We start from the raw sequence: 26,300 nt of genomic DNA, 5'->3' as shown, positions 1-26,300 counted from the left end.
GGCACCGGAGGAAGCAGCAGGGCCTACTGGAACTGCGTCACAATCGCTCGCCATTCATTCCTATTTCTAGCACACTCTCTTGCCTCTCTCACATCTATCCTCCTATCACCCAGAGCTTCCTTCACTCCATCCATCCACCCAAACCTTGGCCTTCCTCTTGTACTTCTCCCATCAACTCTTGCATTCATCACCTTCTTTAGCAGACAGCCATTTTCCATTCTCTCAACATGGCCAAACCACCTCAACACATTCATATCCACTCTAGATGCTAACTCATTTCTTACACCTGTTCTCACCCTCACTACTTCGTACCTAACCCTATCTACTCGAGATACACCAGCCATACTCCTTAGACATTTCATCTCAAACACATTCAATTTCTATCTCTCCGTCACTTTCATTCCCCACAACTCCGATCCATCCATCACAGTCGGTACAATAACTTTCTCATACAAAGCTCTCTTTACATTCATGCCCAACCCTCTATTTTTTACTACTCCCTTAACTGTCCCCAACACTTTGCATCCTTTATTCACTCCCTGACGTACATCTTCCACTCCACCATTTGCTGCAACAACAGACACCAAGTACTTAAACTGATCCACCTCCTCAAGTAACTCTCCATTCAACATGACATTCATCCTCGCACCACCCTCCCCTTTTGTACATCTCATAACCTTACTCTTACCCACATTAACTCTTAACTTCCTTCTCTCACACACCCTTCCAAATTCTGTCACTAGTTGGTCAAGCTTCTCTTCTGTGTCTGCTACCAGTACAGTATCATCCGCAAACAACAACTGATTTACCTCCCATTCATGATCATTCTCCCCTACCAGTTTTAATCCTCGTCCAAGCACTCGAGCATTCACCTCTCTCAACACTCCATCAACATACAAGTTAAACAACCACGGCGACATCACACATCCCTGTCTCGGCCCCACTCTCACCGGAAACCAATCGCTCACTTCATTTCCTATTCTAACACATGCTTTACTACCTTTGTAGAAACTTTTCACTGCTTGCAACAACCTTCCACCAACTCCATATAACCTCATCACATTCCACATTGCTTCCCTATCAACTCTATCATATGCTTTCTCCAGATCCATAAACGCAACATACACCTCCTTACCTTTTGCTAAATATTTCTCGCATATCTGCCTAACTGTAAACATCTGATTCATACAACCCCTACCTCTTCTAAAACCACCCTGTACCTCCAAGATTGCATTCTCTGTTTTATCCTTAATCCTATTAATCAGTACTCTACCATACACTTTTCCAACTACACTCAACAAACTAATACCTCTTGAATTACAACACTCATGCACATCTTCCTTACCCTTATATAGTGGTACAATACATGCACAGACCCAATCTACTGGTACCATTGACAACACAAAACACACATTAAACAATCTCACCAACCATTCAAGTACAGTCACACCCCCTTCCTTCAACATCTCAGCTTTCACACCATCCATACCAGATGCTTTTCCTACTCTCGTTTCATCTAGTGCTCTCCTCACTTCCTCTATTGTAATCTCACTCTCATTCTCATCTCCCATCACTGGCACCTCAACACCTGGAACAGCAATTATATCTGCCTCCCTATCATCCTCAACATTCAGCAAACTTTCAAAATATTCCGCCCACCTTTTCCTTGCCTCCTCTCCTTTTAACAACCTTCCATTTCCATCTTTCACTGTCTCTTCAATTCTTGCGCCGGCCTTCCTTACTCTCTTCACTTCTTTCCAAAACTTCTTCTTATTCTCTTCATATGACTGACCCAGTCCCTGACCCCACCTCAGGTCAGCTGCCCTCTTTGCCTCACGTACCTTACGTTTTACTTCCACCTTTTTCTCTCTATATTTTTCATACTTATCTATACTATTACTCTGCAGCCATTTTCAAAAGCCCTCTTTTTCTCTTCCACTTTTACCTTCACTCCTTCATTCCACCATTCACTGCCCTTCCTCATGCTGCCTCCAACAACCTTCTTGCCACATACATCACTTGCAATCCCAACAAAATTTTCTTTTGCTAACTTCCACTCCTCTAAATTACCAGTTTCTTTTACTCTCACCTCGTCATATGCCATTTTCAACCTTTCCTGATATTTACTTTTTACCCCCGGTTTTATTAGCTCTTCAACCCTCACTAGCTCCCTTTTACATCCACCTACTCTATTCCCCCACTCTTTTGCTACAACTAATTTTCCTTCCACCAAAAAATGATCAGACATACCATTAGCCATACCCCTAAACACGTGCACGTCTTTCAATCTTCCAAACATTCTTTTAGTTATCAACACATAATCCATTAATGCCCTTTCTACTACTCTTCCATTTACCACTCTTACCCATGTATACTTATTTTTATCTTTCTTTTTAAAATGTTATTTTCATTAGTAAAATAAATTTTTGAATATACTTACCCGATAATCATGTAGCTGTCAACTCTGTTGCCGACAGAAATCTACGGTAGGGATACGCCAGCGATCGCTATACAGGTGGGGGTGAACACCACAGCGCCATCTGTGGTCAGGTACTCCAGTACTTCTTGTCAACAAGAACTCAATTTTTTCCTCGGTCCACTGGTTCTCTATGGGGAGGAAGGGTGGGTCAATTAAATCATGATTATCGGGTAAGTATATTCAAAAATTTATTTTACTAATGAAAATAACATTTTTCAATATTAATCTTACCCGATAATCATGTAGCTGATTCACACCCAGGGTGGTGGGTGGAGACCAGCATACATGTTAACAAAGAAGCTAAGTATCCCGTATTTTATTTTATTAGTTATTCAAAAATAACATAAAATAAATAAGTACCTGGTAAGGAAGACGACTTGAACCATTACTCTGCCTTTATTAAGTACGTCTTCCTTACTGAGCGTAGCGGTCCTCTTAGGATGCTGAACGACTCTTAGGTGCTGAAGTATAAAGGGCTGCAACCCATACTAAAGGACCTCATCACAACCTTTAACCTCGGCGCTTCTCAAGAAAGAATTGACCACCCGCCAAATCAACAAGGATGTGGAAGGCTTCTTAGCCGACCGTACAACCCATAAAAGTATTCAAGAGAAAGGTTAAAAAGGTTATGGGATTATGGGAATGTAGTGGCTGAGCCCCCGCCTACTACTGCATTCGTTGCTACGAATGGTCCCAGGGTGTAGCAGTTCTCGTAAAGAGACTGGACATCTTTGAGATAGAATGATGCGAACACTGACTTGCTTCTCCAATAGCTTGCATCCATAACACTCTGCAGAGAACAGTTCTGTTTGAGGGCCACTGAAGTAGCCACAGCTCTCACTTCATGTGTCCTTACCTTCAGCAAAGCAAGGTCTTCTTCCTTCAGATGAGAATGTGCTTCCCTAATCAAGAGCCTGAATAGGTAAGAAACTGAGTTCTTAGACCTTGGAAGAGAAGGCTTCTTGATAGCACACCATAAGGCTTCTGATTGTCCTCGTAAAGGTTATGACCTTTTTAGATAGTACCTAAGAGCTCTAACTGGGCAAAGTACTCTCTCCAGTTCGTCCCCCACCAAGTTGGACAGGTTTGGGATCTCGAACGACTTAGGCCAAGGACGTGAAGGAAGCTCGTTTTAGAATAAAAACGAGCTGCAAGGAACATGTAGCCGTTTCAGATGTGAAAACTATGTTCCTGCTGAAGGCGTGGATCTCACTTACTCTTTTAGCTGTTGTCAAGCACACGAGGAAAAGAGTTTTTAATGTGAGGTCCTTAAAAGAGGCTGATTGGAGAGGTTCAAATCTTGATGACATAAGGAACTTTAGGACCACGTCTAGATTCCAGCCTGTAGTGGACAACCGACGTTCCTTTGAGGTCTTAAAAGACCTAAGGAGGTCCTGTAGATCTTTGTTGGTGGAAAGATCCAAGCCTCTGTGGCGGAAAACCGCTGCCAACATACTTCTGTAACCCTTAATCGTAGGAGCTGAAAGGGACCTTACGTTCCTTAGATGTAACAGGAAGTCAGCAATCTGGGTTACAGTGGTACTGGATGAGGAAACTGCATTGGCCTTGTACCAGCTTCGGAAGACTTCCCCTTTAGACTGATAGACTCTGAGAGTAGATGTCCTCCTTGCTCTGGCAATCGCTCTGGCTGCCTCCTTCGAAAAGCCCCTAGCTCTTGAGAGTCTTTCGATAGTCTGAAGGCAGTCAGACGAAGAGCGTGGAGGTTTGGATGTACCTTCTTTACGTGAGGTAGACGTAGAAGGTCCACTCTTAGAGGAACAGTCCTGGGAATGTCGACCAGCCATTGCAGTACCTCTATGAACCATTCTCTCGCGGGCCAGAGCGGAGCCAACCAACGTCAGCCGTGTCCCTTAGTGAGAGGCGAACTTCTGAAGTACCCTGTTGACAATCTTGAACGGCGGGAATGCATAAAGGTCGAGATGGGACCAATCCAGCAGAAAAGCATCCACGTGAACTGCTGCTGGGTCTGGAATCGGAGAACAATACAACGGGAGCCTCTAGGTTATCGAGGTAGCGAACAGATCTATGGTTGGCTGACCCCACAGGGCCCAAAGTCTGCTGCAAACATTCTTGTGAAGGGTCCACTCTGTGGGGATGACCTGACCCTTCCGGCTAAGGCGATCTGCCATGACATTCATATCGCCCTGAATGAACCTCGTTACCAGCGTGAGCTTTCGATCTTTTAACCAGATGAGGAGGTCCTTGCGATCTAGAACAACTTCCACGAAAGAGTCCCTCCCTGCTTGGAGATGTAAGCCAAGGCTGTGGTGTTGTCAGAGTCCACCTCCACCACCTTGTTAAGCTGGAGGGACTTGAAGTTTAACAAGGCCAGATGAACCGCCAACAGCTCCTTGCAATAGATGTGAAGTGTCCTTAGCTCCTGATTCCATGTACCCGAGCATTCCTGTCCGTCCAAAGTCGCACCCCAGCCCGTGTCTGATGCGTCAGAGAAGAGATGGCGGTCGGGTTTCTGAACAGCCAAAGGTAGACTTCCTTGAGAAGAAAGCTGTTCTTTCACCACGTGAGAGTAGACCTCCTCTCTTCGGAAACAGGAACTGAGATCGTCTCTAGCGTCATGTCCTTTATCCAGTGAGCCGCTAGATGATACTGAAGGGGGGGGAGGTGGGGTCTCCCTAACTCGATGAACAGGGCCAGCGATGAAAGTGTCCCTGTTAGACTCATCCACTACCTGACTGAGCATCGGTTCCTTCTCAGCATGCTCTGGAAGCAATCTAGGGCTTAGTAGATCTTTGGGGCCGACGGAAAAGCCCGAAAAGCTCGACTCTGAAGATCCATACCCAGGAAGACAATGGTCTGGGATGGGACGAGCTGGGACTCCTCAAAATTGACCAGAAGGCCCAGTTCCTTGGTCAGATCCATAGTCCATCTGAGAATCTCCAGACAGCGACGACTTGTGGGAGCTCTTAAAAGCTAGTCGTCTGACGGAGCCGGACACAAGATCATGGTACTGCTGCACAGTCTGTGAACTGTCAACCATGGGAAAGCGAGGAAGTAAAGTGACAACCCGAAGCTGTCTAGACTGTCTGGGTCGTAAAGACAACTCCTTATCGGGTTGCTGAGGTTGCCGCACTGCGTCACAACAAGTCACTTCTGCTGGTTGTTGAACGTCTTCCCAGTGACACACTGACTCCGTAAACAAAAAATCCTCTAACAAGGACTAAGCTTGGACTGCATGTCTTGCAACACAGCTCAAGGTCTATGGGAGCAGGTGTGGTAACAGACGGGGTTAGCGACTGAAGTGGAACCATTACCCTCCCTGGAAGCATGTTATGCTTAAATAAAAGTCCATAGGAGGCTAAGCAGCTAAAGGCTCCTCTCCAAATGACAGAGTCCTCAAGGGAATATCAGAAGGAGGGAGAATAGCACTTTCTCATCTACAGGAACCATATCCGAGAAAAGCTAAGTTTTCTCAGTGAGGGTTTCACTGGTGCAAAAGCAGCAGACTAGAAGGCAACGTTATGAAACTGCTTGACAGTCTAGTGAGTTGGCAACAACCAAAGATGTGTGACTGAGAAGCATGCGGTAAGGTATGCAGAGCATGCTGTATGCAGAGCATGCTGTATGTAGAGCATGCTGTAAGGTAAGCAGAGCATGTTGCATGGCGTGCGGCTTATGCTGCATGGGATGAGGCTCATGCTGCATGGGATGAGGCTCATGCTGCATGGTATGAGGCTCATGCTGCATGGGATGAGGCTCAAGCTGCAAGGGATGAGGCTTATGCCGCATGCGTTGAGGAGGATGCATAGCATGAGGCTCCTCATAGCATGAGACTCCTGCCTCATGGGTTGAGGAGGATTCCGCATAGCATGAGGCTCCTGCCTCATGGGTTGAGGGGGATGCCGCATAGCATGAGGCTGCCTCATGGGTAGAGGAGGATGTCGCATAGCATGAGGCTCCTGCCTCATGGGTTGAGGAGGATGCCGCAAAGCATGAGGCTCCTGCCTCATGGTTTGAGGAGGATGCCGCATAGCATGAGGCTCCTGTGAAGTTCCTGCCTCAAGAGTTGCGTCTGCCTCAAGGGTTGAGGAGGTAGCTGCGCAGAGAGAGGCTCATGCTGTGAAGAATGCGGTTGCTGCATGCGTTGAGGCGGCTGCCTCATAGCATGAGGTTCCTCAAGAGTTGAGGCTCTTTCAAGAGTTGAGGTTCTTGCCTCAAGAGTGGAGGTGGCTGCCGCAAGAGTTGAGGTTGCTGCCTCAAGGATGGGGGAGGTTGCTGCCTCGAGGATGGAGGAGGTTGTCGCAACACATGAAGCTCCTGCCTCAAGGGTAGAGTAGGTTGCTGCAAAGCATAAGACTCCTGCCTCAAGTGTTGAGGAGGTTGCCGCAAAGCAAGAGGCTCCTGCCTCAAGGAAAGTGGAGGTTGCTGCACAGCGCTGGTATCTGGCAACTCCCAATGCGGCAGCTCACGCGTGGAGGTAGGTTGAGGAACCTCAACATCATACGTCTGGCAGGGTGGACTGGTATCTGGCAACTCCCAATGCGGCAGCTCACGCGTGGAGGTAGGTTGAGGAACCTCAACATCATACGTCTGGCAGGGTGGACTGGTATCTGGCAACTCCCAATGCGGCAGCTCACGCGTGGAGGTAGGATGAGGAACCTCAACATCATACGTCTGGCAGGGTGGACTGCGCAGAGGTGGAGGAGCGCTCGCAGGAGGAGGTGTGCTAACCTTCTCTGCCTGAAACTCCTGCATCAACACCGCAAGCTGAGACTGCATTGTAAGCAGCATAGACCACTAGAGTTTAAAAAATAAGACAACAACAAACGGAGCTACTGTCCGTTGAGACTGAGGGTCTAAAACAGCTGGTGCGGCAACAGACTGAGTTACTGTCTGTTGCGATACCACCTTGCCTCTCTGGGAGGTGTGCAGTTGTCGTACTGCAGCAAGTCCGAACTGACCCAGTGTTAAAGACACCACCTAGGAGTTGGACTTGCGCGGAAGGGACCGACTTGCACTAAAAGCTGCAAGATTTGGTCCATGGTTTCTGCGAGAAACCTCTTCCGCAGACGAGGAATAAATGGGCTCTCTCGTCTTTGTGTGGGTGGGGTGATCACGTCGGCTACGTGAGTTGGTTACACCCGAAACCACGGAGGGAAACGTCTGTTCGTCGATCAAGGCCTGCTGAACCCATAAGTCCTTCGACATTACTTCTCCCCTGGGCTTGGGAGCTTGTAAGAGGTCCCAGACTAGGCGAACAACTGGCACGAACAGACGAACCCTCGAACGCAACACTGTAACACTTTGCGCTTATCACTTTATCACTTTTGATTTTCTGTTTGCACTTATTTCACTGAACTCGAAACTTTAAGTGGTTTGTACCTGAAACACGCAATTCTATCCTTCATTAAAAGTTAGTAATTGCGAAAACAGTATTACAATGTAACAGAAAAACATAATGAAAGATAAATAATTCAGTGGCTGGAAAAGAGACTAAACACTAGATCAAATAAACTACGTTTAAAATCTCTCACCGCATAAAGCTTGAGAACAAGAATAAAACTCTAGAAACGTTTACCTTCTTCCCCTAAAGAGACTAGGGAGAAGAGCTAAAACGATAACAACGTTACCCGCTTGAACGAAACGTTTATCCTCCTCTCTCTCCCTCCGTCTCTATCTCTCTCTCTTGACTTAGAACCTGAGAGAAGAGCCCAATTATATATATCGTTAAAACATATTATTGTTAAAGGAAAAAAAAAAAAAAAAAAAAAAAAAAAAAAAAAAAAAAAAAAAAAAAAAAAAAAAAATTAAATCAAAATAATTCCAAAAACTTGCTAAGCTAATGATATAGCTTCCTGAATAGCGAAGGCTAAATTCTAGAGCAAATACATCACCAAATCGTGAGCAATAACTCCAGAATCAATAGCGTATCCATGTAGGTCTAGCCGGAGGCACGACAGAGGAAAAATTGAGGTGGTGTTGACAAGAAGTACTGGAGTACCTGACCACAGATGGCGCTGTGGTGTTCACCCCCACCTGTATAGCGATCGCTGGCGTATCCCTACCGTAGATTTCTGTCGGCAACAGAGTTGACAGCTACATGATTATCGGGTAAGATTAATATTGAAAAAAAGCTAGCACTTATTACCATTTCTTGTTCAACACACATATCTACCAGTCTCTCACCACTCTCATTTTCACCTGGTACACCAAACTTCCCAAATGACACCTTCTACCTCTCCAGCACCCACTCTAGCATTTAAGTCACCCATAATAACTACATAATTCCTTCTACCCAGTCCTTCTACACACCTAGTTAATTCATTCCAGAACTCATTCCGCTCTTCTTTACTTTTCTCACTACCTGGCCCATACGCACTGACAAACGCCCAACATTCCCTACCCAACCTAACCCTTACCCACATTAACCTAGATGATATCTCCATCCATTCACTCAGCAATAAAGCCACACCCTCTCTCGCTCTTCCCCTTTCAATCCCAGACACTCTACCAGACATTTCACCAAACATCACTTCACCCTTTCCTTTCATCTTTGTCTCACACAAGGCCAATACATCCATCCTTCTACTTCTAAACATACTTCTAATCTCACATCTTTTACTCTCTATCGTACTACATCCACGCACATTCAAAACACCCCAAAACTAGAGTGCGGGGAGCAGTCACTCTCCCCCCCAGCTCCATCTCTTTGTTGCTCTCACAGGATTTTTTATACAGGAGAGGGGGTTCCCAGCCCCCTCGTCCCGTCCCTTTTAGTCGCCTCTTACGACACGCAGGGATAACGTTGGCACTATTCTAATTGTTTTATGCCCCCGCGGCCACGTCTGTATAGCTAAGTAAAATACAAATTACTTCCAAAATTTGTGATTTGTTCCTATGTGTTTGAAGTGTTTGAAGTCGAATCTATCATTAAAAAACTCAAAAGATGGAAAGCCCCTGGATATGATGGAATGACTACAGAGATGATTTTGGACAAAAATTACAAGAATCCCAGAATACTTGCAAAATTATTTTATAGAATGTTACATGAAGATGCAAATACCTGATGAATGGGAGCTAAAAATGTTGGTGAAAATGACAAAAAAAAAAAAAAAAAGAAGCGAGATTTGACCGATTAAATTATTTACAGGAGCATCCTACTTACGTCAGTTGTCACGAATATACAAAATATGCTCATTCTAAAGAAACTGGAGAGAAAGATTATGAAAAGCTGAAAGATTAACAAGCAGGACTTCGAAAAGGTATAAGTTGTAGAGCAATATGCAGAATATAGAAATTCATTTATGATGGCATTTGTGGACTATGAAAAAGCCTTTGATAGTCTGCACCAGCCAATTTTGTGGAGAGTTCTGCGTTATTAAGAAGTTCCTCTTGAATACGTAAATTTGATTAAGTATTCCTTGCCTGCGAAAAACAATGTCACTGCTGTCTCAGTGGGGAACAATCTCTTCCAGGCCCTCCAGATTATTAATTGTGAACTGAGCCTGAGAAGTACCCATAAGAGCGACAGAGGGTCCAGCTGGAGGAGGAGGTAGGAAAGAACTAAAATATTTGTTAACTTTGGAGTATGTTCCCCAGATTTCTTCCTTTCTTTTCATACTTTGCCCTCATCACAAGAGGACGACTGAGAACAGTCATGGGACTTAAAAAAGGCAGAAAGTACAGGGGGATTCACCACCTTTGGACAGTATATTTATGGCCTATCTTTTTGGGACACTTTCACACGTTACACAAAACTAGAAAAGATCAGAGAGAAACAGCTATACATCTCACAATGCAACCAAAGTCAAAAGTGACTTAAATACATTTTGATAACGATTCATTGGACATTTAAACTTAAGTGTTGAAATACCTCCTGTATTAAAGGACAATGGGTTGCATTTTCAGTTATAACAAAAAAGTGTATCAAAGTAAAAATTCAGGTTTGAACATAATTATACCAAGTTTATATCATCAAGAAAAGAAAATTAATGAAATATTACCATATCTCCTTTCCATCATGATTTGACCAATTTCATTATGGGTATCTGTAGCTACTCCAAGCTGACCTCGAACAAAGTAACATTTTTCACTGTTCAAAAAGAACTTTAGGTTTTTACAGTCCTTCCCAATACCAACAACTGAAAAGGACAAATCATTAGAATATAACTTGTTTTTTAAGTCTGAAAATAAGACAACTCCCAGATTAAAGTACATACTATATCAACATTGAACAGATACAAACCATGGAAACGTACAAAAGCATAATTTTATATAATAATTGTATTAATGAAAATACATACCTTCAATCATACTGCACACTCACATGTTAGAATAATGTAAAAAAATAAAGAAAATTAATATAATAATTAAAATCAAATTTATTATTTCAATACTTACCCAACATTCATTATTATGTAAGCTTTGAAAGTGCACCTCTGGTAGAAAAATTAAAAGTAAATGAGATGAGTAGGAGTGGATTTGTTAGACTAGGTTTTCCATACCTCAATATTACAGAAATCCACTTTGAAATAAGAGGTAAACACCAAAAATATTGCATAAGTATTACTCGTAATTCAACCACCAGATGGCTAGTCCAATGGCACTCTTAAGGTTGATGGAAGACCCGCAACTTCTCCTCTAACTCCATCAAGAGGAGAGAAGACTAGCATTGCTGAGGACTTCACCATTGCAAATCCCTACATTTAGAGTATTACCCCATTAAAAGAGCTACCCCCAACATGAGGCCAAACAAGGGATAGTTAAAATAACATCTCTAAAGAAGTCAGAATACTGGACTTAACCATGCTAAAGTAACTTGACTCAATTCTTAACTCCAAAACCTGATGAAAAATTGAATTTAAATAATAATATTTGTTATTTTTATACTCGCCTGATGTTCGTATTGCTTCTTATCCAGAAACTTGGTTCATCAACATTTACCAATAAAATTCATAAAAATTTATCATTTTCTTTTTTTTTTGAAAAACACGCCACTAGTAAATTAATGAAACAATCGAGCAGTTAAGAGCAAAAAGTGAATAATAGCAATATCATAAATTTTGACAGCATTGTACAGCATTAGTATTTTTTCTCGCTAAGCAAACCTATCATTTAATTAGGGATATTGAGCCAGCTCGAACTGGAGACAGTCATTAAAACTTGGATAACGAGCGGTTATCCAGCCGATGAAGGGTGAGGCGCAAGGACCCCCTACCCCATTCCCAGCGAAAGTAGCTTCACTTTTGACTTTTCGACACAGACTGAGAAGGGGGATTGAGGGGAGATGGATTTCCTGCGCGGCATACAAATCCTCTAATTAGGGAGACACTGCTTGGTGGGCTAGAAGTCCTTAGAACCAAACTGGGTGGTTCATTTCATCCCTGGAAGTGTCCACCACCTGGTACTTCATGGGAGCAAAGCGATGACTTAAGCAACCTCCTCACTGTCTTTCACAGGGATGAAAGACTGAGATACAGACATCAATAAACATGTCTCTTGCCAATGGGCCCAAGCTGCTACCAAGGGGATCACCTGAGTGAACACCTGAGAAGCTGTACACATTCCAAAGAACAGAGTCTTGAACTGGTACACTGGACAGCAGTAGAAGCGGAGGTACTTCCCCAAGGAATTTAAACGCGGGTCCTTCAGGTCCACCGAGACCATGAAGTCTCCTTCGCTGATGGAATTCTGCACATAAAGTACTGCTTTTATCCTGAACGTCGTTTGACGAACAAACTTATTCAGTAAAGAGAGAGGTGGATGATTGGTCTCCTGCCGCAAGTTGACTTCTCTACCAGGATGAATCAGCCTGGAGACTTGTCTCAAACGACTTAGAGCCATTCTTCTTCAAAATCTCTTCTACGTTGGTCTGCAAGGCCAGGGTTTTCAGTACAGGTAGTCATCAACTTACGCCTGTTCGACTTTACAATCACTTTTTTCACTGTGATGACGTCACAAGTCTGTCAGAAATAGTACACTATAAAAGAACATATATTTCCTTAGAAATAATCTATTTTCTTGTATAAAAATTAACTGATTCATCTTGGTTAGTAATTCTTTTTGTTGATAATATACAGTATCCATTTCAAATAAAAAAATATATTAAAATAGCTTCTAATATCTATTAATTTCATATATATCTAGTGATGTCATATTTCTGGCAATCACGGGAAAAGAGCAGGCAAATCAACTGATTTCCTTTCAATAGGCTATAGATTTATGTTAGTATTCCCCAAATCGAAATATCGATTAACGATGCAATGTATTTCACAGTTCTGTATCGGTTGTTTTGAGTAATACTTAGCGTAAATTCAACTCTACAACTAGGACTGAATCTCGTATTTTACGCATTTCATCTTCTTATGTTTCATCTCTGATAGTAGATCGATATTTATCTAATGAAAGTACACAAATAGGACAAATATTTTCTTAGAGATATATTTTCTTTTACATCATCAAAATGAAATACTTTTGCTGGGCAAGTTAGCATTTTCTTTTATTTCTTGCAGGAAAACAGACTAGAATTACACATTTCGTGAGTCATTCTTTCATTACACGTCTGGTGACGTCATATTTCTGGAGGAAGGCGAGTGGCAAATCAAGTGATTTCCTATCATTTTGTTACCAAGTAATCTTATTATTCCCATCATTGAAACATTGAGTAACGATACCAAGTGTTTCAGTGGTCTGTATTAAATGTTATGACTACCCTAAAGTACTATTTACCATAATTTAAGAAAAGAAGTACAGTATTGGCCCTCTTGGCAATGAAAGGGAATCACAAGCTTCCACTTTGAATAGCTCTGAATGTAGAATTTCAAGTACAGTAATTGCAAGAGATGCCTTGATCCTGAACTGGAACAAATGGTCCTCCATTTAACTCAGAGTATGATTTCAAATATTTTGAAGATCCTTCTGGATTTCTCAGAAACAGCTATGCTTGTGGCTCCACTATGTTCAGACAGTCCATGGTTTCCACTCTTTCAGCATCTGAAACAAAGGTCAGCATATATAGAGTAGGAAGTTGGATTATCTTCGCTTCCTCATTTCCGAACCAGAACATTGACGCTTGGTAGAGAATTTCCAGTCTACAATATGACATTTGATGGGCAGTAAGTCTTCCTCCAGCAAACAATACCAGTCTGTGCGAATGGCAGGGATGGTCTTCCATAGGGATAAGACTCCGCGCTCGATAAGCTAGAAATTCTTGACATCATTTCTGGTCCACTCTGAAGAATGATATTTTAATTGTAAAATAAATTTTTGAATATACTTACCCGGTGAATATATAATAGCTGCTGCTCCAGCGGCTCGACAGAAAAACACACAAAAACTCGCGAGCGATCGCTATGAAGGTTGCGGGTGTGCCCACCAGCGCCAACTATCGGCCAGATACCACAGATGCATGTAAACAAGCCTCAATTCTTCTCGTCCTGCTGCGTCTCTATTGGGGAGGAAGGGAGGGCCTTTAATTTATATATTCACCGGGTAAGTATATTCAAAAATTTATTTTATAATTAAAATATCATTTTTAAATATTTAACTTAGCCGGTGAATATATAATAGCTGATTCACACCCAAGGCGGTGGGTAGAGACCAGAGTTAATTAAGTTTACAGCGTATATGCTTAGAGTTTTTGACAGTTATCAATATAACAAAACCCAAATATATAGGTACCTGGTAAGGAAGTTGACTTAGACGATTACTCTGCCTTGTAAGTCTGTCTTCCTCACGAAGCCCAGCAATCCTCTTAGGATGCTGAAAGACTCCCAGGAGCTGAAGTATCAAGGGCTGCAACCCATACAAACAGGACCTCATCAAACCCCTAATCTGGGCGCTCTCAAGAAATGACTTTGACCACCCGCCAAATCAACCAGGATGCGAAAGGCTTCTTAGCCTTCTGTACAACCCAAAAAACAATATTAAAAACATTTCAAGAGACAGATTAAAAAGGATATTGGAATTAGGGAAGTGTAGTGGTAGAACCCTCACCCACTACTGCACTCGCTGCAACGAATGGACCCAGTGTGTAGCAGTCCTCGTAAAGAGTCTGGACATCTTTTAAGTAAAATGACGCGAACACTGACTTGCTTCTCCAAAAAGTCGCGTCCATGATACTTTGCAGAGATCTATTTTGCTTGAAGGCCACGGAGGTTGCTATAGCTCTAACTTCGTGCGTCTTAACCTTAAGCAAACATCGGTCTTTCTCATTCAAGTGAGAATGAGCTTCTCGTATTAAAAATCTGATAAAATATGACAAAGCATTCTTTGACATAGGCAATGATGGTTTCTTAACTGAGCACCATAATGCCTCAGATTTACCTCGTAATGACTTAGTACGAGCTAAATAGAACTTAAGAGCTCTAACAGGACATAATACTCTTTCCAGTTCGTTGCCTACGATCTCTGATAAGCAAGGAATATCAAAAGATTTAGGCCAAGGACGAGAAGGCAGTTCATTTTTGGCCAGGAAACCAAGTTGAAGAGAACAAGTGGCTTTTTCTGTAGAAAAGCCGATGTTCTTACTGAAGGCATGAAGTTCACTGACTCTTTTAGCCGAAGCCAAGCACACTAGGAAAAGTGTCTTGAGAGTGAGATCCTTCAGGGAGGCTGAATGTAATGGCTCAAACCTGTCTGACATGAGGAACCTTAGGACCACGTCTAAGTTCCATCCAGGAGTTGCCAAACGACGTTCCTTAGAGGTCTCAAAAGACTTAAGGAGATCTTGGAGATCTTTATTGTTGGAAAGATCTAAGCCTCTATGGCGAAAGACCGAAGCCAACATGCTCCTGTAGCCCTTGATAGTGGGAGCTGAAAGGGAGCGAACCTTTCTCAGATGTAAGAGAAAATCAGCGATTTGGGCTACAGAGGTACTGGACGAGGACACAGATGCTGACTTGCACCAGTCTCGAAAGACTTCCCACTTCGACTGGTATACTCTAATGGTAGAAGCTCTCCTCGCTCTTGCAATCGCACTGGCTGCCTCCTTCGAAAATCCTCGAGCTCTTGAGAGTCTTTCGATAGTCTGAAGGCAGTCAGACGAAGAGCGGGGAGGTTTTGGTGTACATTCTTTACGTGGGGCTGACGTAACAGATCTACCCTTAGAGGAAGACTTCTTGGAAAGTCTACCAGCCATCGAAGTACCTCGGTGAACCACTCTCTCGCGGGCCAGAGGGGAGCAACCAACGTCAACCTTGTCCCTTCGTGAGAGGCGAACTTCTGCAGTACCTTGTTGACAATCTTGAATGGTGGGAATGCATATAAGTCCAGATGAGACCAATCTAGGAGAAATGCGTCTGTGTATTGCTGCTGGGTCTGGGACTGGAGAGCAATAGATTGGAAGTCTCTTGGTCATCGAGGTTGCAAAGAGGTCTATGGTGGGTTGACCCCAAGTCGCCCAAAGACTCTTGCACACGTCCTTGTGGAGGGTCCATTCCGTAGGAATTACCTGACCCCTCCGACTGAGGCAGTCTGCTAAGACGTTCAAGTCGCCCTGGATAAACCTCGTTAACAGGGAGATGCCTCGATCTCTTGACCAAATGAGCAGGTCCCTTGCGATCTCGTACAGCGTGAGGGAGTGGGTGCCTCCTTGCTTGGAGATGTAAGCCAAGGCTGTGGTATTGTCGGAGTTGATCTCTACCACTTTGTTTCGAAGGAGACTCTCGAATTTCATCAAGGCCAAGTGGACTGCCAAAAGCTCCTTGCCGTTGATGTGCATGCTCCTCTGACTTGAGGTCCACAGACCTGAGCATTCCCGACCGTCCAGGGTCGCACCCCAACCCAAATCCGACGCGTCTGAGAATAGTACGTGGTTTGGGTTCTGAACTGCTAGGGAAAGTCCCTCTCTCAGACTGATATTGTCGTTCCACCAATTCAGGCATGCCTTTACTGGTTCGGAGACCGGGATTGAGACCGTCTCTAACGTCTTGTCCTTCTTCCAGTGAAAGGCTAGATGGAACTGGAGAGGTCGAAGGTGTAGCCTTCCTAGCGAGACAAACTGCTCCAGGGATGATAGAGTTCCTACTAGACTCATCCAATTCCTGACTGAGCACCGTTCTCTCTTCAACATAAGTTGGACTTTGAGCAGGGCTTGCTCTATTCGGGTGACAGACGGAAAAGCCCGAAAAACTGGACTGCGAATCTCCATCCCTAAATACACTATAGTTTGGGATGGAATCAGCTGGGACTTTTCTAGGTTGACCAAAAGTCCCAATTCCTTGGTCAGATCCAATGTCCAATGAATATCCTGCAGACAGCGATGACTGGACGAGGCTCTGAGAAGCCAGTCGTCCAAGTACAGGGAGGCTCGGATTCCCGATAAATGGAGGAATTTTGCTACATTCCTCATAAGCCTCGTAAACACGAGAGGAGAAGGACTTAGACCAAAGCACAGGGCCCGAAACTGGTATACCACATTTTTGAAAACAAACCTCAGAAACAGTTGGGAATCTGGGTGTATAGGGATGTGGAAGTACGCGTCTCGTAGGTGAGAGACCATCCAGTCTCCCTTTCTGACCACTGCTAAGACTGATTTCCTGGTCTCCATGGTGAACTTTGTTTTCGTAACAAAGACGTTGAGCGCACTGACGTCTAGCACCGGTCTCCAACCTCCTGTCTTCTTCGGGACTAGGAAGAGACGGTTGTAAAACCCCGGTGATTGAAGGTCCGAGACTTTCACCACCGCTCCCTTCTCTAGCAACAGAGACACTTCTAGGTTTAGGGCTTGTCTCTTTGACTCCTCTCGGTACCTGGGAGAGAGGTCGATGGGGGAAGTCGCTAGAGGAGGTTTGCGTACAAATGGAATTTTGTACCCCTCTCTGAGCAACCGAGCAGACTGTTGGTCTGCGCCCATCTTCTCCCAGGCCTACCAGAAGTTCTTCAATCTGGCTCCTACTGCTCTCTGAGGCTGTGGGCAGTCAGACTCTGCCACGTGAGGACTTGGCTCCTCTCTTCTTTCCTCTCTTTCCCTCTGCACGAGTACTTCCCCTGCTGGGAGCTCTGCCACGAAAGGGCGGGATAAATCTGGACGCCGGAGTGTCGATCCTGGGTCTAGCAGAAAAGGATGTAGAAGGAGTCCCCTTGCGAGCAGAGGACGCCACCAAGTCATGGGTGTCCTTCTGCACAAGCGAAGAAGCTATGTCCTTAACCAATTGTTGCGGAAACAAAAACTTTGATAAGGGAGCAAAGAGCAGTTCTGATCTCTGACAGGGAGTAACTCCTGCCGAAAGAAAAGAGCAAAGGGACTCTCGCTTCTTTAAGACTCCCGACGTAAAAGAGGAGGCGAGCTCATTGGAACCATCGCGGATGGCTTTATCCATACAGGACATTATCTGTAAGGAGACATCTCTATCAGCCGATGAGATTTTCCTACTTAAGGCTCCCAAAGACCAGTCAAGGAAGTTGAAAACTTCAAAGGCTCTGTATACGCCTTTCAGCAGATGGTCAAGGTCCGAGGAGGACCAACTAATCTTCGAGCGTCTCATGGCTAGGCGGCGGGGAGAGTCTACGAGGCTTGAGAAGTCACCCTGGGCAGAGGCAGGGACTCCCAAGCCGAGAACTTCTCCCGTGGCATACCAGACGCTCGATCTAGACGAGAGCTTTGACGGAGGGAAGGCAAAGGCCGTCTTCCCCAAACTCCTCCTGGTATCCAACCAGTCGCCTAAAAGTCGTAAAGCTCTCTTGGAAGAGCGAGAGAGCACTAGCTTTGTAAAGGCTGGCATGTTAGCAGGTAAGCCTAGAGCAAACTCAGACGGTGACGAACGAGGAGCAACAGTGACGAAGAGATCGGGAAAAAGCTCCTTGAAAATTAACATGACTTTCTTAAAGTCCATTGATGGAGGAACCGTTCTAGGTTCGTCTACATCCGAAGGATGATCATCATGATGAGGGTCAGCAACGTCCTCATCTGAAGGATCCTCATCCGACAACTGCTGAGTAACAAGCAAAGGGGTTGGCAATGCTTGACACGCAGAGTCCACACGCACTGGTGCATTAGTAGCAGTCCGTGACGCTACGTCATGAAACTGCTTAACAGCCTGACTGTCAACAACAACAGGAGCGGGAGGACGCTCGACGTCAACTCGAGACTGTTTTGACTGCCTAGACTGAGCAGTCAAAACAACTCTAGACTGCGGTGGTTGACGCTCAGCGTCAAAACAAGTCAACTCCGCTGGTTGGCGAACGTCCTGAACGTCAACAAGAGCATTAGGAAGTGGCTGAACGTCCATATGCGGCTGAAAGTCAACACGTGACTGCATCGAGTGAGGCTCTACAAAGCGTGACTGACGTGACTTAGCTACGCCAACGTCAACAGGACGAGCAAAGGCTCGATTTGGCGGCTGAAGGCCAGGAACTCGATGATTTAAGCGGCGAGGATCATCGTGAACCTTATCGGCAGAATAGTCTTCCATAAGGGAGGCGAGCTTAATCTGCATGTCTTGCAGCACAACCCATTTAGGATCAACGGGAATGGGTGCGGTAAAAGACGGGGTTAACGTCTGAGACGGCACGACCTTGCCTACACCAAGACTCTCTGAGCCTGTGTAACGTTGCTGCTTAGGCGGCGAGCAGTCTTCCGATGACTGCAAAGGGTCAGAGCTGTCCCAATGGCTACAACCAGGACGCTGGACCTGTCCTGAAGGGACCGACTTTCGCTTAAGGGGCCTAGAAACCTTGCTCCACGGTTTCTTATGCGAAAAGCCTTCGGATGACGAGGAGAAAATGGTCTCTCTCGTCTTATGGTAGGGGCGATCTTGGTGAGACACGCCTGTTACCATAGAGGGAACGTCTGTTCGCTGATCAAGGCCTCTCGAACCCATAAGTCGTACGACATTACTTCTCCCCTGGGCTTGGGAGCTTGCAAGAGGTCTCGGACTAGGCGAACGACAGGCACGAACAGACGAACCCTCGGTCGCAACACTGACAACACTTTGCGCACTAATCACTTTCCCACGATTTTCCGCTGTGGCACTCTGACACTTTAGCTCTTTAACGTCAGCCATGAGTTGATTACGATCTGTTGCTAACGATTCAACTCTTTCACCCAAGGCATGAATGGCACGTAACATGTCTCGCATCGATGGTTCCTGAGTGCCAGTAGGGGGTTCAGGCACAACCACTACAGGGGAAGGATTAGGTTCAGGGGCATGTGGAGAGGAAAAATCTACTGATCTAGAGGAACTCCTCCTTACCCTATCTCTCTCTAGCTTACGAGAATACTTGTCGTATTCGAGCCAATCGAATTCCGAAAGGCCCACGCATTCCTCACACCGATCTCCTAATTGACAGGTTTTACCCCGACAATTAGAACACACAGTATGTGGGTCGAGAGAGGCCTTTGGAAGACGCCTATTGCAATCCCTAGCATTACACTTACGAAATCTAGGGGCTTGTGAAGCGTCAGCCATTTTGAATTAGTCAAAGAAAATCCAAAAAACAATCCAAGTCATCAACAATTAAATCTGTCCAATAAAGAGTTCAAGAGTTTAAGTTGAGGAAAAACACCTGCACTGCGAAAGCTCAAACCAAAATGAAGTACACCAAATATGTTGAGAAAACTCCAGGTTATACAGCGAGTATTGATACGTCTTGTCGTCAAGGTCGACAGAGAAGAATTGAGGTTTGTTTACATGCATGTGTGGTATCTGGCCGATAGTTGGCGCTGGTGGGCACACCCGCAACCTTCATAGCGATCGCTCGCGAGTTTCTGTGAGTTTTTCTGTCGAGCCGCTGGAGCAGCAGCTATTATATATTCACCGGCTAAGTTAAATATTTAAAATTGGATATTTAAGCCATCAAAATTTGAGTCATTCAATTCTGCATTGACAGAACATCTCAAGCAGATCTTTCAACATGGATTTAGACTTGAATATGTTCCACAAGACTACTCATTCCTTTACTTTTACAACAATCATACTTGACAACTCTTTCAATATCCTTGTCATTTGAGTGCTTGAATTTTTGACTAAATTAAATAATTCTTTGATTTCTTTAAAAAAGTTACTTGAAAAGGCTATATTTCTTATAGCCTTAGCGTAGAGAGTAAGATTCAGTGAAATTTTAGCAATCCATAGAGAGCAAGAGTTCCTCACCATCACTCTTGACCACCTGATTCTGACTCCGAATCTCCTATTGCTTGGTAAAAAATTAAAAGCCTCTTCAGAGGCTAGACCTTTATGTCTTGGATTTAGTCTAATGATGGTAACCATATCTGCAGAGATCCAGATCTTCATAAGGTAGTTCGTTTCAAAACACACAGACAAACAAGTCCTGTGGTCTCATAACTTCCCTCACCATAAAAGCTGATTTTCTCTTCATCCCTAAAGTCACAATATGAGAAAAATTGTTCCTCATTGGCCTTTTTTGATTAATATGTAATTTCAGGATAACCAGAGCTTTGTGGGTTGGTCTGGGGATTGGATGTTTATAAGATACTACCCAAAAAATTCCAAGCATTAAAACATGAATGGGTGGTGCTTGCTTGACTCGTTTGTGGCACTTATCAGGGAAAATAGAGCAGAAGGAATTTCCTTTTATGAGGTGAGTGATTGACCTGTTAGTCTTTACCTTTCACTTATGTACACCTGGATTGGATGTATACTGTACAGTATATGACCTCTGTAGTACACAAGTCTACTTTGGTGTTGGTCTGGTATTAGTCCTTGGGAACCATGCAGTAACATAATACCAAAAGGTTTTGAAAAAAAATATAACAAATTCGAAGATAATTTGTATTTTTCCTAACCATACAAACCTTAGCTATTTACATAGGGTTTACCTTTTAGCGCAGCTGAAATGACGAGCCAATAGTTTTAACGAGGGTTAATTACCCCCGCGCTAGTTAGCGGGGGGTGGGGAAGGGTAGCTTGCTACCCCTCCCCCCTCCACACACCGGTGACTTGCTCCACTTCACTTAGAGGTAGGACTTGACTTGGGGATCAGGGATGGCAGGCACATATGTGTAAATAGCTAAGGTTTGTATGGTTAGGAAAAATACAAATTATCTTCGAATGTCATTTGTTCCGTAACCGAAATACAAACCACGCTATTTACATAGGGTGACTTACCCCTTAGGAAGGGTGGAAAGTCCCCAGCCTTACTGACTTCGGCTTGCCCGGGGGCTCGATCCCTCAGTGAGCAGCACTAGAGAGAGGGAGCCCCTGTACCTCACAAGTTCCTAGCATCGCTAGGAACGAGTGGCCTACATAAGCAGTGTGAGGAGGAGAGAGTGACTCGTCCTATGCAGTTGACCTTGAGACTTTCAGATAGGAATTCTAGGATAGGACGTTCCCAATACCACCTCGTCAGGGTATGGGAGACGCAACAGTATTAAGCTTAATACTAGGAGCACAAAGAAGCATGGGTTACCTGCAGAGGTCGAGGTCAGCTATGCGAGGGCCAGGATGCTGCTTCCCCAAGAGAGGGGAGAATGAAGAAAGAAGTAAGGGGCAGACATACTCTTTCATTCACGCAGACTAAGACCGGGTAACAACGCCCTCAACCTACTGCTACTTGTCCAAAAAGAAGCCTGAGGTTAGACCAGCTGTTGTGCAGCCACCACAGGGCCGATAGAAAACGTATCGAGGCTCCTGTGGGTCACGTCTTGCAGGTAGTGGGCTGTGAAGGTCGTTTTACGCTTCCAGACCCCAGCTTGAAGTACCTGCGTCACAGAGAAGTTTCTCTTGAAGGCCAGGGATGTAGCAATACCCCTGACATCGTGGGCCCGAGGGCGACGTGACGGAGGAGGGTCAGGATTCAGGGCATGGTGGATAACCCTTCGAATCCAAGCTGAGATGGTGTTCCTGGTGACCCTTCTCTTAGTCCTGCCTGTGCTCACAAACAAAGCTCGCACTTGAGGACGGACTGCAGCCGTTCTCTTCAAGTAGTGCCTCAGACACCTCACTGGACATAGTAGCAGCTGGTCTAGGTCGCTTGTTACAGAACGGAGACTCGCGATCCTGAAAGAGTCGAACCGAGGATCCGGCACTTCAGGATTCTGAGTCTTGGCAACAAACTCAGGGACGAACCTGAACGTTACCTCCCCCCATCCCCTTGAATGGGCGATGTCGTACGAGAGACCATGAAGTTCACTAACCCGCTTGGCCGAAGCCAAGGCGAGTAGGAAAGCCGTCTTCCAAGACAGGTGGCGATCAGAGGCCTGGCGTAATGGCTCGAAGGGAGGTCTCTTAAGAGACCTGAGGACTTGAACCACGTTCCAAGGAGGGGGTCTCACTTCCGACTGGGGGCAGGTAAGCTCATAGCTACGTATGAGTAAAGAGAGTTCCAGCGATGAAGAAATATCCACGCCCTTCAATCTGAAGGCTAAGCTTAAGGCTGAGCGATAGCCTTTCACTGCCGAGACAGAAAGGCGCATTTCTTCCCGCAGATACACGAGGAAGTCCGCTATTGCTGGAATAGTGGCATCGAGTGGAGAGATACCCCTTCCACGACACCAACCACAAAAGACTCTCCACTTTGCTTGGTAGACTCCCTCAGAGGACCTTCGCAGGTGCCGAGACATTCTCTCCGCAACCTGTTGCGAAAAGCCTCTCTCCGCAAGGAGACGCTGGATAGTCTCCAGGCGTGAAGCCGAAGCGAGGCTACGGCCCTGTGAGGGACGCCGGAGTGGGGTTGCCTGAGAAGCTCGTGTCGTGGAGGAAGCTCCCTCGGGAGTTCCGTCAGGAGCTGCAGAAGGTCCGGAAACCATTCCGCGTGATGCCATAGCGGAGCTACCAGAGTCATCGAACAGTTGACCGATAGTCTGGTCCTGTTGAGCACCCTTCTCATCAGACAGAACGGTGGGAAGGCGTACACGTCGATGTTGTCCCACCGTTGCTGGAAAGCATTTTGCCAGAGTGCCTTGGGGTCCGGGACTGGGGAGCAGTACAGGGGCAGCTTGAAGTTCAAGGCTGTCGCGAACAAGTCCACAGTCGGGGAACCCCACAAAGTCAGGACTTTGTTGGCTATCTGAGGATCCAAAGACCACTCGGTACTCACTATCTGCGAAGCCCTGCTCAGACTGTCGGCGAGCACATTCCTCTTGCCAGGAATGAAGCGAGCTGATAGTGTTATCGAGTGGGTTTCGGTCCACCTCAGAGTCTCTACTGCAAGATGGGATAGCTGTTGCAAAAAAGTGCCTCCCTGCTTGTTGATATAAGCCACTACCGTGGTGTTGTCGCTCATCACCACCACGGAGTGACCCGCCAGGGACCGTTAGAACTGCTGAAGAGCCAGAAAGACGGCCTTCAATTCTATCAGGTTAATGTGTAGGCACTTTTCTGATTCTGACCAAAGGCCTGAGGCCCTCTGGTTCAGAACGTGCGCCCCCCACCCTTCTTTTGACGCGTCCGAAAACAGAGTCAATTCCGGGGGGAGGACGAGAAGACTCACTCCCTTCCGTAGGTTCTCATCGACCAGCCACCACCGCAAGTCCGTCTGTTCCAGAGACCCCATTGGGATCAGAATGTCCGGGGAATCGGATCCTTGATTCCACCGGGACTTGAGCCGCCATTGAAGGGATCTCATCCTGAGGCGGCTGTTTGGAACCAGACGGGCCAGGGAGGATAGGTGACCTAAGAGACGCAACCACAATTGGGCGGGGAGTTCTTTTCGCCTGAGGAAGGGTTCCGCCACCCTCCTCAGTCTTGCTATCCGGTCGTCTGATGGAAAGGCTTTGTGGAGATTGGTGTCTATTAGCATGCCTAGATAAACCAGTCGTTGGGACGGCTGCAGAGAGGACTTCTCGAGGTTTACCACGATCCCCAGATCCTGGCAAAGATCCAGAAGCCTGTCTCGGTGCCGAAGAAGGGTCGACTCCGAGTCTGCTAGGATCAGCCAATCGTCCAGATAACGAAGGAGACGAATGCCGTTCCTGTGCGCCCAAGATGAAATCAGGGTGAACACTCTGGTGAACACCTGAGGAGCTGTGGAGAGACCGAAACACAGCACCTTGAACTGGTAGATCTTGTTGTCTAGGCAAAATCTCAGGTACTTCCTGGAAGACGGATGGATTGAGATCTGGAAGTACGCGTCCTTTAGATCCAGTGTGCACATGAAGTCTTGTGGTCTCACCGCAAGTCTGACCGTGTCTGCTGTCTCCATGCTGAACCGGGTTTGCTTGACAAACCTGTTCAGAGCTGAGAGATCGATGACGGGTCTCCAGCCTCCAGTAGCCTTCTCTACAAGAAAGAGTCGACTGAAGAAGGCTGGGGAGCCGTCCACGACCTCCTGGAGAGCACCCTTCTCGAGAATGGTCTCGACTTCAGCCTGAAGGGCTAGCCCCTTTGCCGATCCCGTGGCATAGGAGCTCAACGACACTGGATTCGCTGTCAGGGGAGGTTGAGATGTTGTGAACGGGACGCGATAGCCTTGGCCGATCACTGAGACCGTCCAAGCATCGGCCCCGTGTTGCTGCCACCTGCGGACGCAACGCTGAAGGCATCCCCCCACAGGTGGACACGCAGGGGCTTGCGGCCGTGGCCGCCACCCCTAGGAGTCTTGCCTCCCCTGGAGGACTTACCGCCCCTCTTGACCTTGGCTGGAAAGGGCTGGGGCTTAGACACCACCTTCTTAACTGCCGGTGCCTGTTTGGGAGCCTTACGAGGCTGTTGCTGCTGTTGTGGCGGGGCTGGAGGCTTATAGGGCCGAGTTGTAAGGGCCCTATGGAGGAGGGAGTCCGTGCTGGATTTCCTCCACCTCTCAGCCGTTCGCTCCATGTCTTGAGGCTCAAACAGGTTCTCCCCCAGAAGGGAAGCATGTCGGAGCCTACACACATTCACGGCGGGGACCTTCGGATGGAATCTCTCGGACACAGCATCGCGACGCTTCAACACCGAGTTGGCCCACAGGGTGGTAACCTGGTGCGCCAAAAACTCGATGGAGCGGGTGCCCGAGAGCAAGAAAGTCTCCAGGGCCTTCCTATTGGTCTCCTTGGACAAGTCCTCCGATCGCAATAGGATGCCCAGAGATCCTAGCCAAAAGTCCAGCCACGAAGTGGCCTGCATGGCACACTTAGCGACCTTCTCGTGGCTAAGGATCTCTGCCGCCGGGAACGACACCTGCCGGGCAGAGAGCTTCTCAAGGGGAACTCCCTTCGCCAGCTCCTCCACAGAGTGATGGAGAGGAAGAGCGAGGTTGTGCTTACCCAGGATCTCGAAATACCTCCTCTGCTGAAGACGAGGAGGAGGGATGAACTTGTTCCCGGCAGTGGAACGACTGGAGGAGGCAAGAAGTGCGAGCTGAGCGTTGGCCCTAGCTCTGGCACTCTTCAGACCCCGAGACCAGGGCAGAGCCGCACTGGTCTTAGGGACCTTCCGAACGTCAAACACTTCATCCAAGATCGTGTCTTTGCCTTCACGGGGGGCGATGACTGGATCCATAAGCCCGTTAAGTTGCCTTATCAGGCTTAGGACCTGCCAGAAGGCATGTTCGGATTCTTGCTGTTCTCCTCCCTGCGGGCTGGCAGCTAAGTCTCCTGCCCCAGGGATCTCTTCCTGGGGTGACATGTGGACATTCCCCCGGGTAGTCGTGGGTTCCTGACGAATCCTTGCAGAGGATTTAGGGATGGTCTTGGAGTCCTTGGATTCCCTCCTGGGAGGGATACAGGATCCCAACAATGAGGTTCGAGGGGCCCCTTCCTCACAAGACGATTCTCCTGCATGAAGCGAAGTCTCCCCCCCTGGTGCCGAGGGGAAGACTACCGCCCCACTGGACTCACCTGAGGACGGAAAGGCCTCGTCCACGGGAGAAGGAGAAAGCACTCGTGCAGGAGAAGGGACCTTGGCGACCGACCTCTTGGGACCCAACTTCGCCCTGGGGGAAGTCACCACGATGTCCACTCCTC

At 46.4% G+C, this 26,300-nt stretch overlaps 1 protein-coding gene across 4 annotated transcripts in view; it reads right to left on the bottom strand.

Annotated features, from left to right (window-relative positions):
* Positions 1–26,300, bottom strand: part of LOC137650516 (pseudouridylate synthase TRUB1-like) — a 76,595-nt gene that overhangs the window by 29,766 nt on the left and 20,529 nt on the right. For all 4 annotated transcript variants that reach the window (XM_068383738.1, XM_068383739.1, XM_068383737.1 and 1 more), the window contains exon 4: positions 10,462–10,599. In XM_068383738.1, the coding sequence (XP_068239839.1) occupies positions 10,462–10,599 (138 nt within the window). The remainder of the gene's footprint in view (positions 1–10,461; positions 10,600–26,300) is intronic.

Source organism: Palaemon carinicauda, chromosome 12 (assembly GCF_036898095.1).
Source record: "Palaemon carinicauda isolate YSFRI2023 chromosome 12, ASM3689809v2, whole genome shotgun sequence".
Taxonomy (NCBI): Eukaryota; Metazoa; Arthropoda; class Malacostraca; order Decapoda; family Palaemonidae; genus Palaemon; species Palaemon carinicauda.
This window is presented reverse-complemented; position numbering and strand designations above follow the sequence as displayed.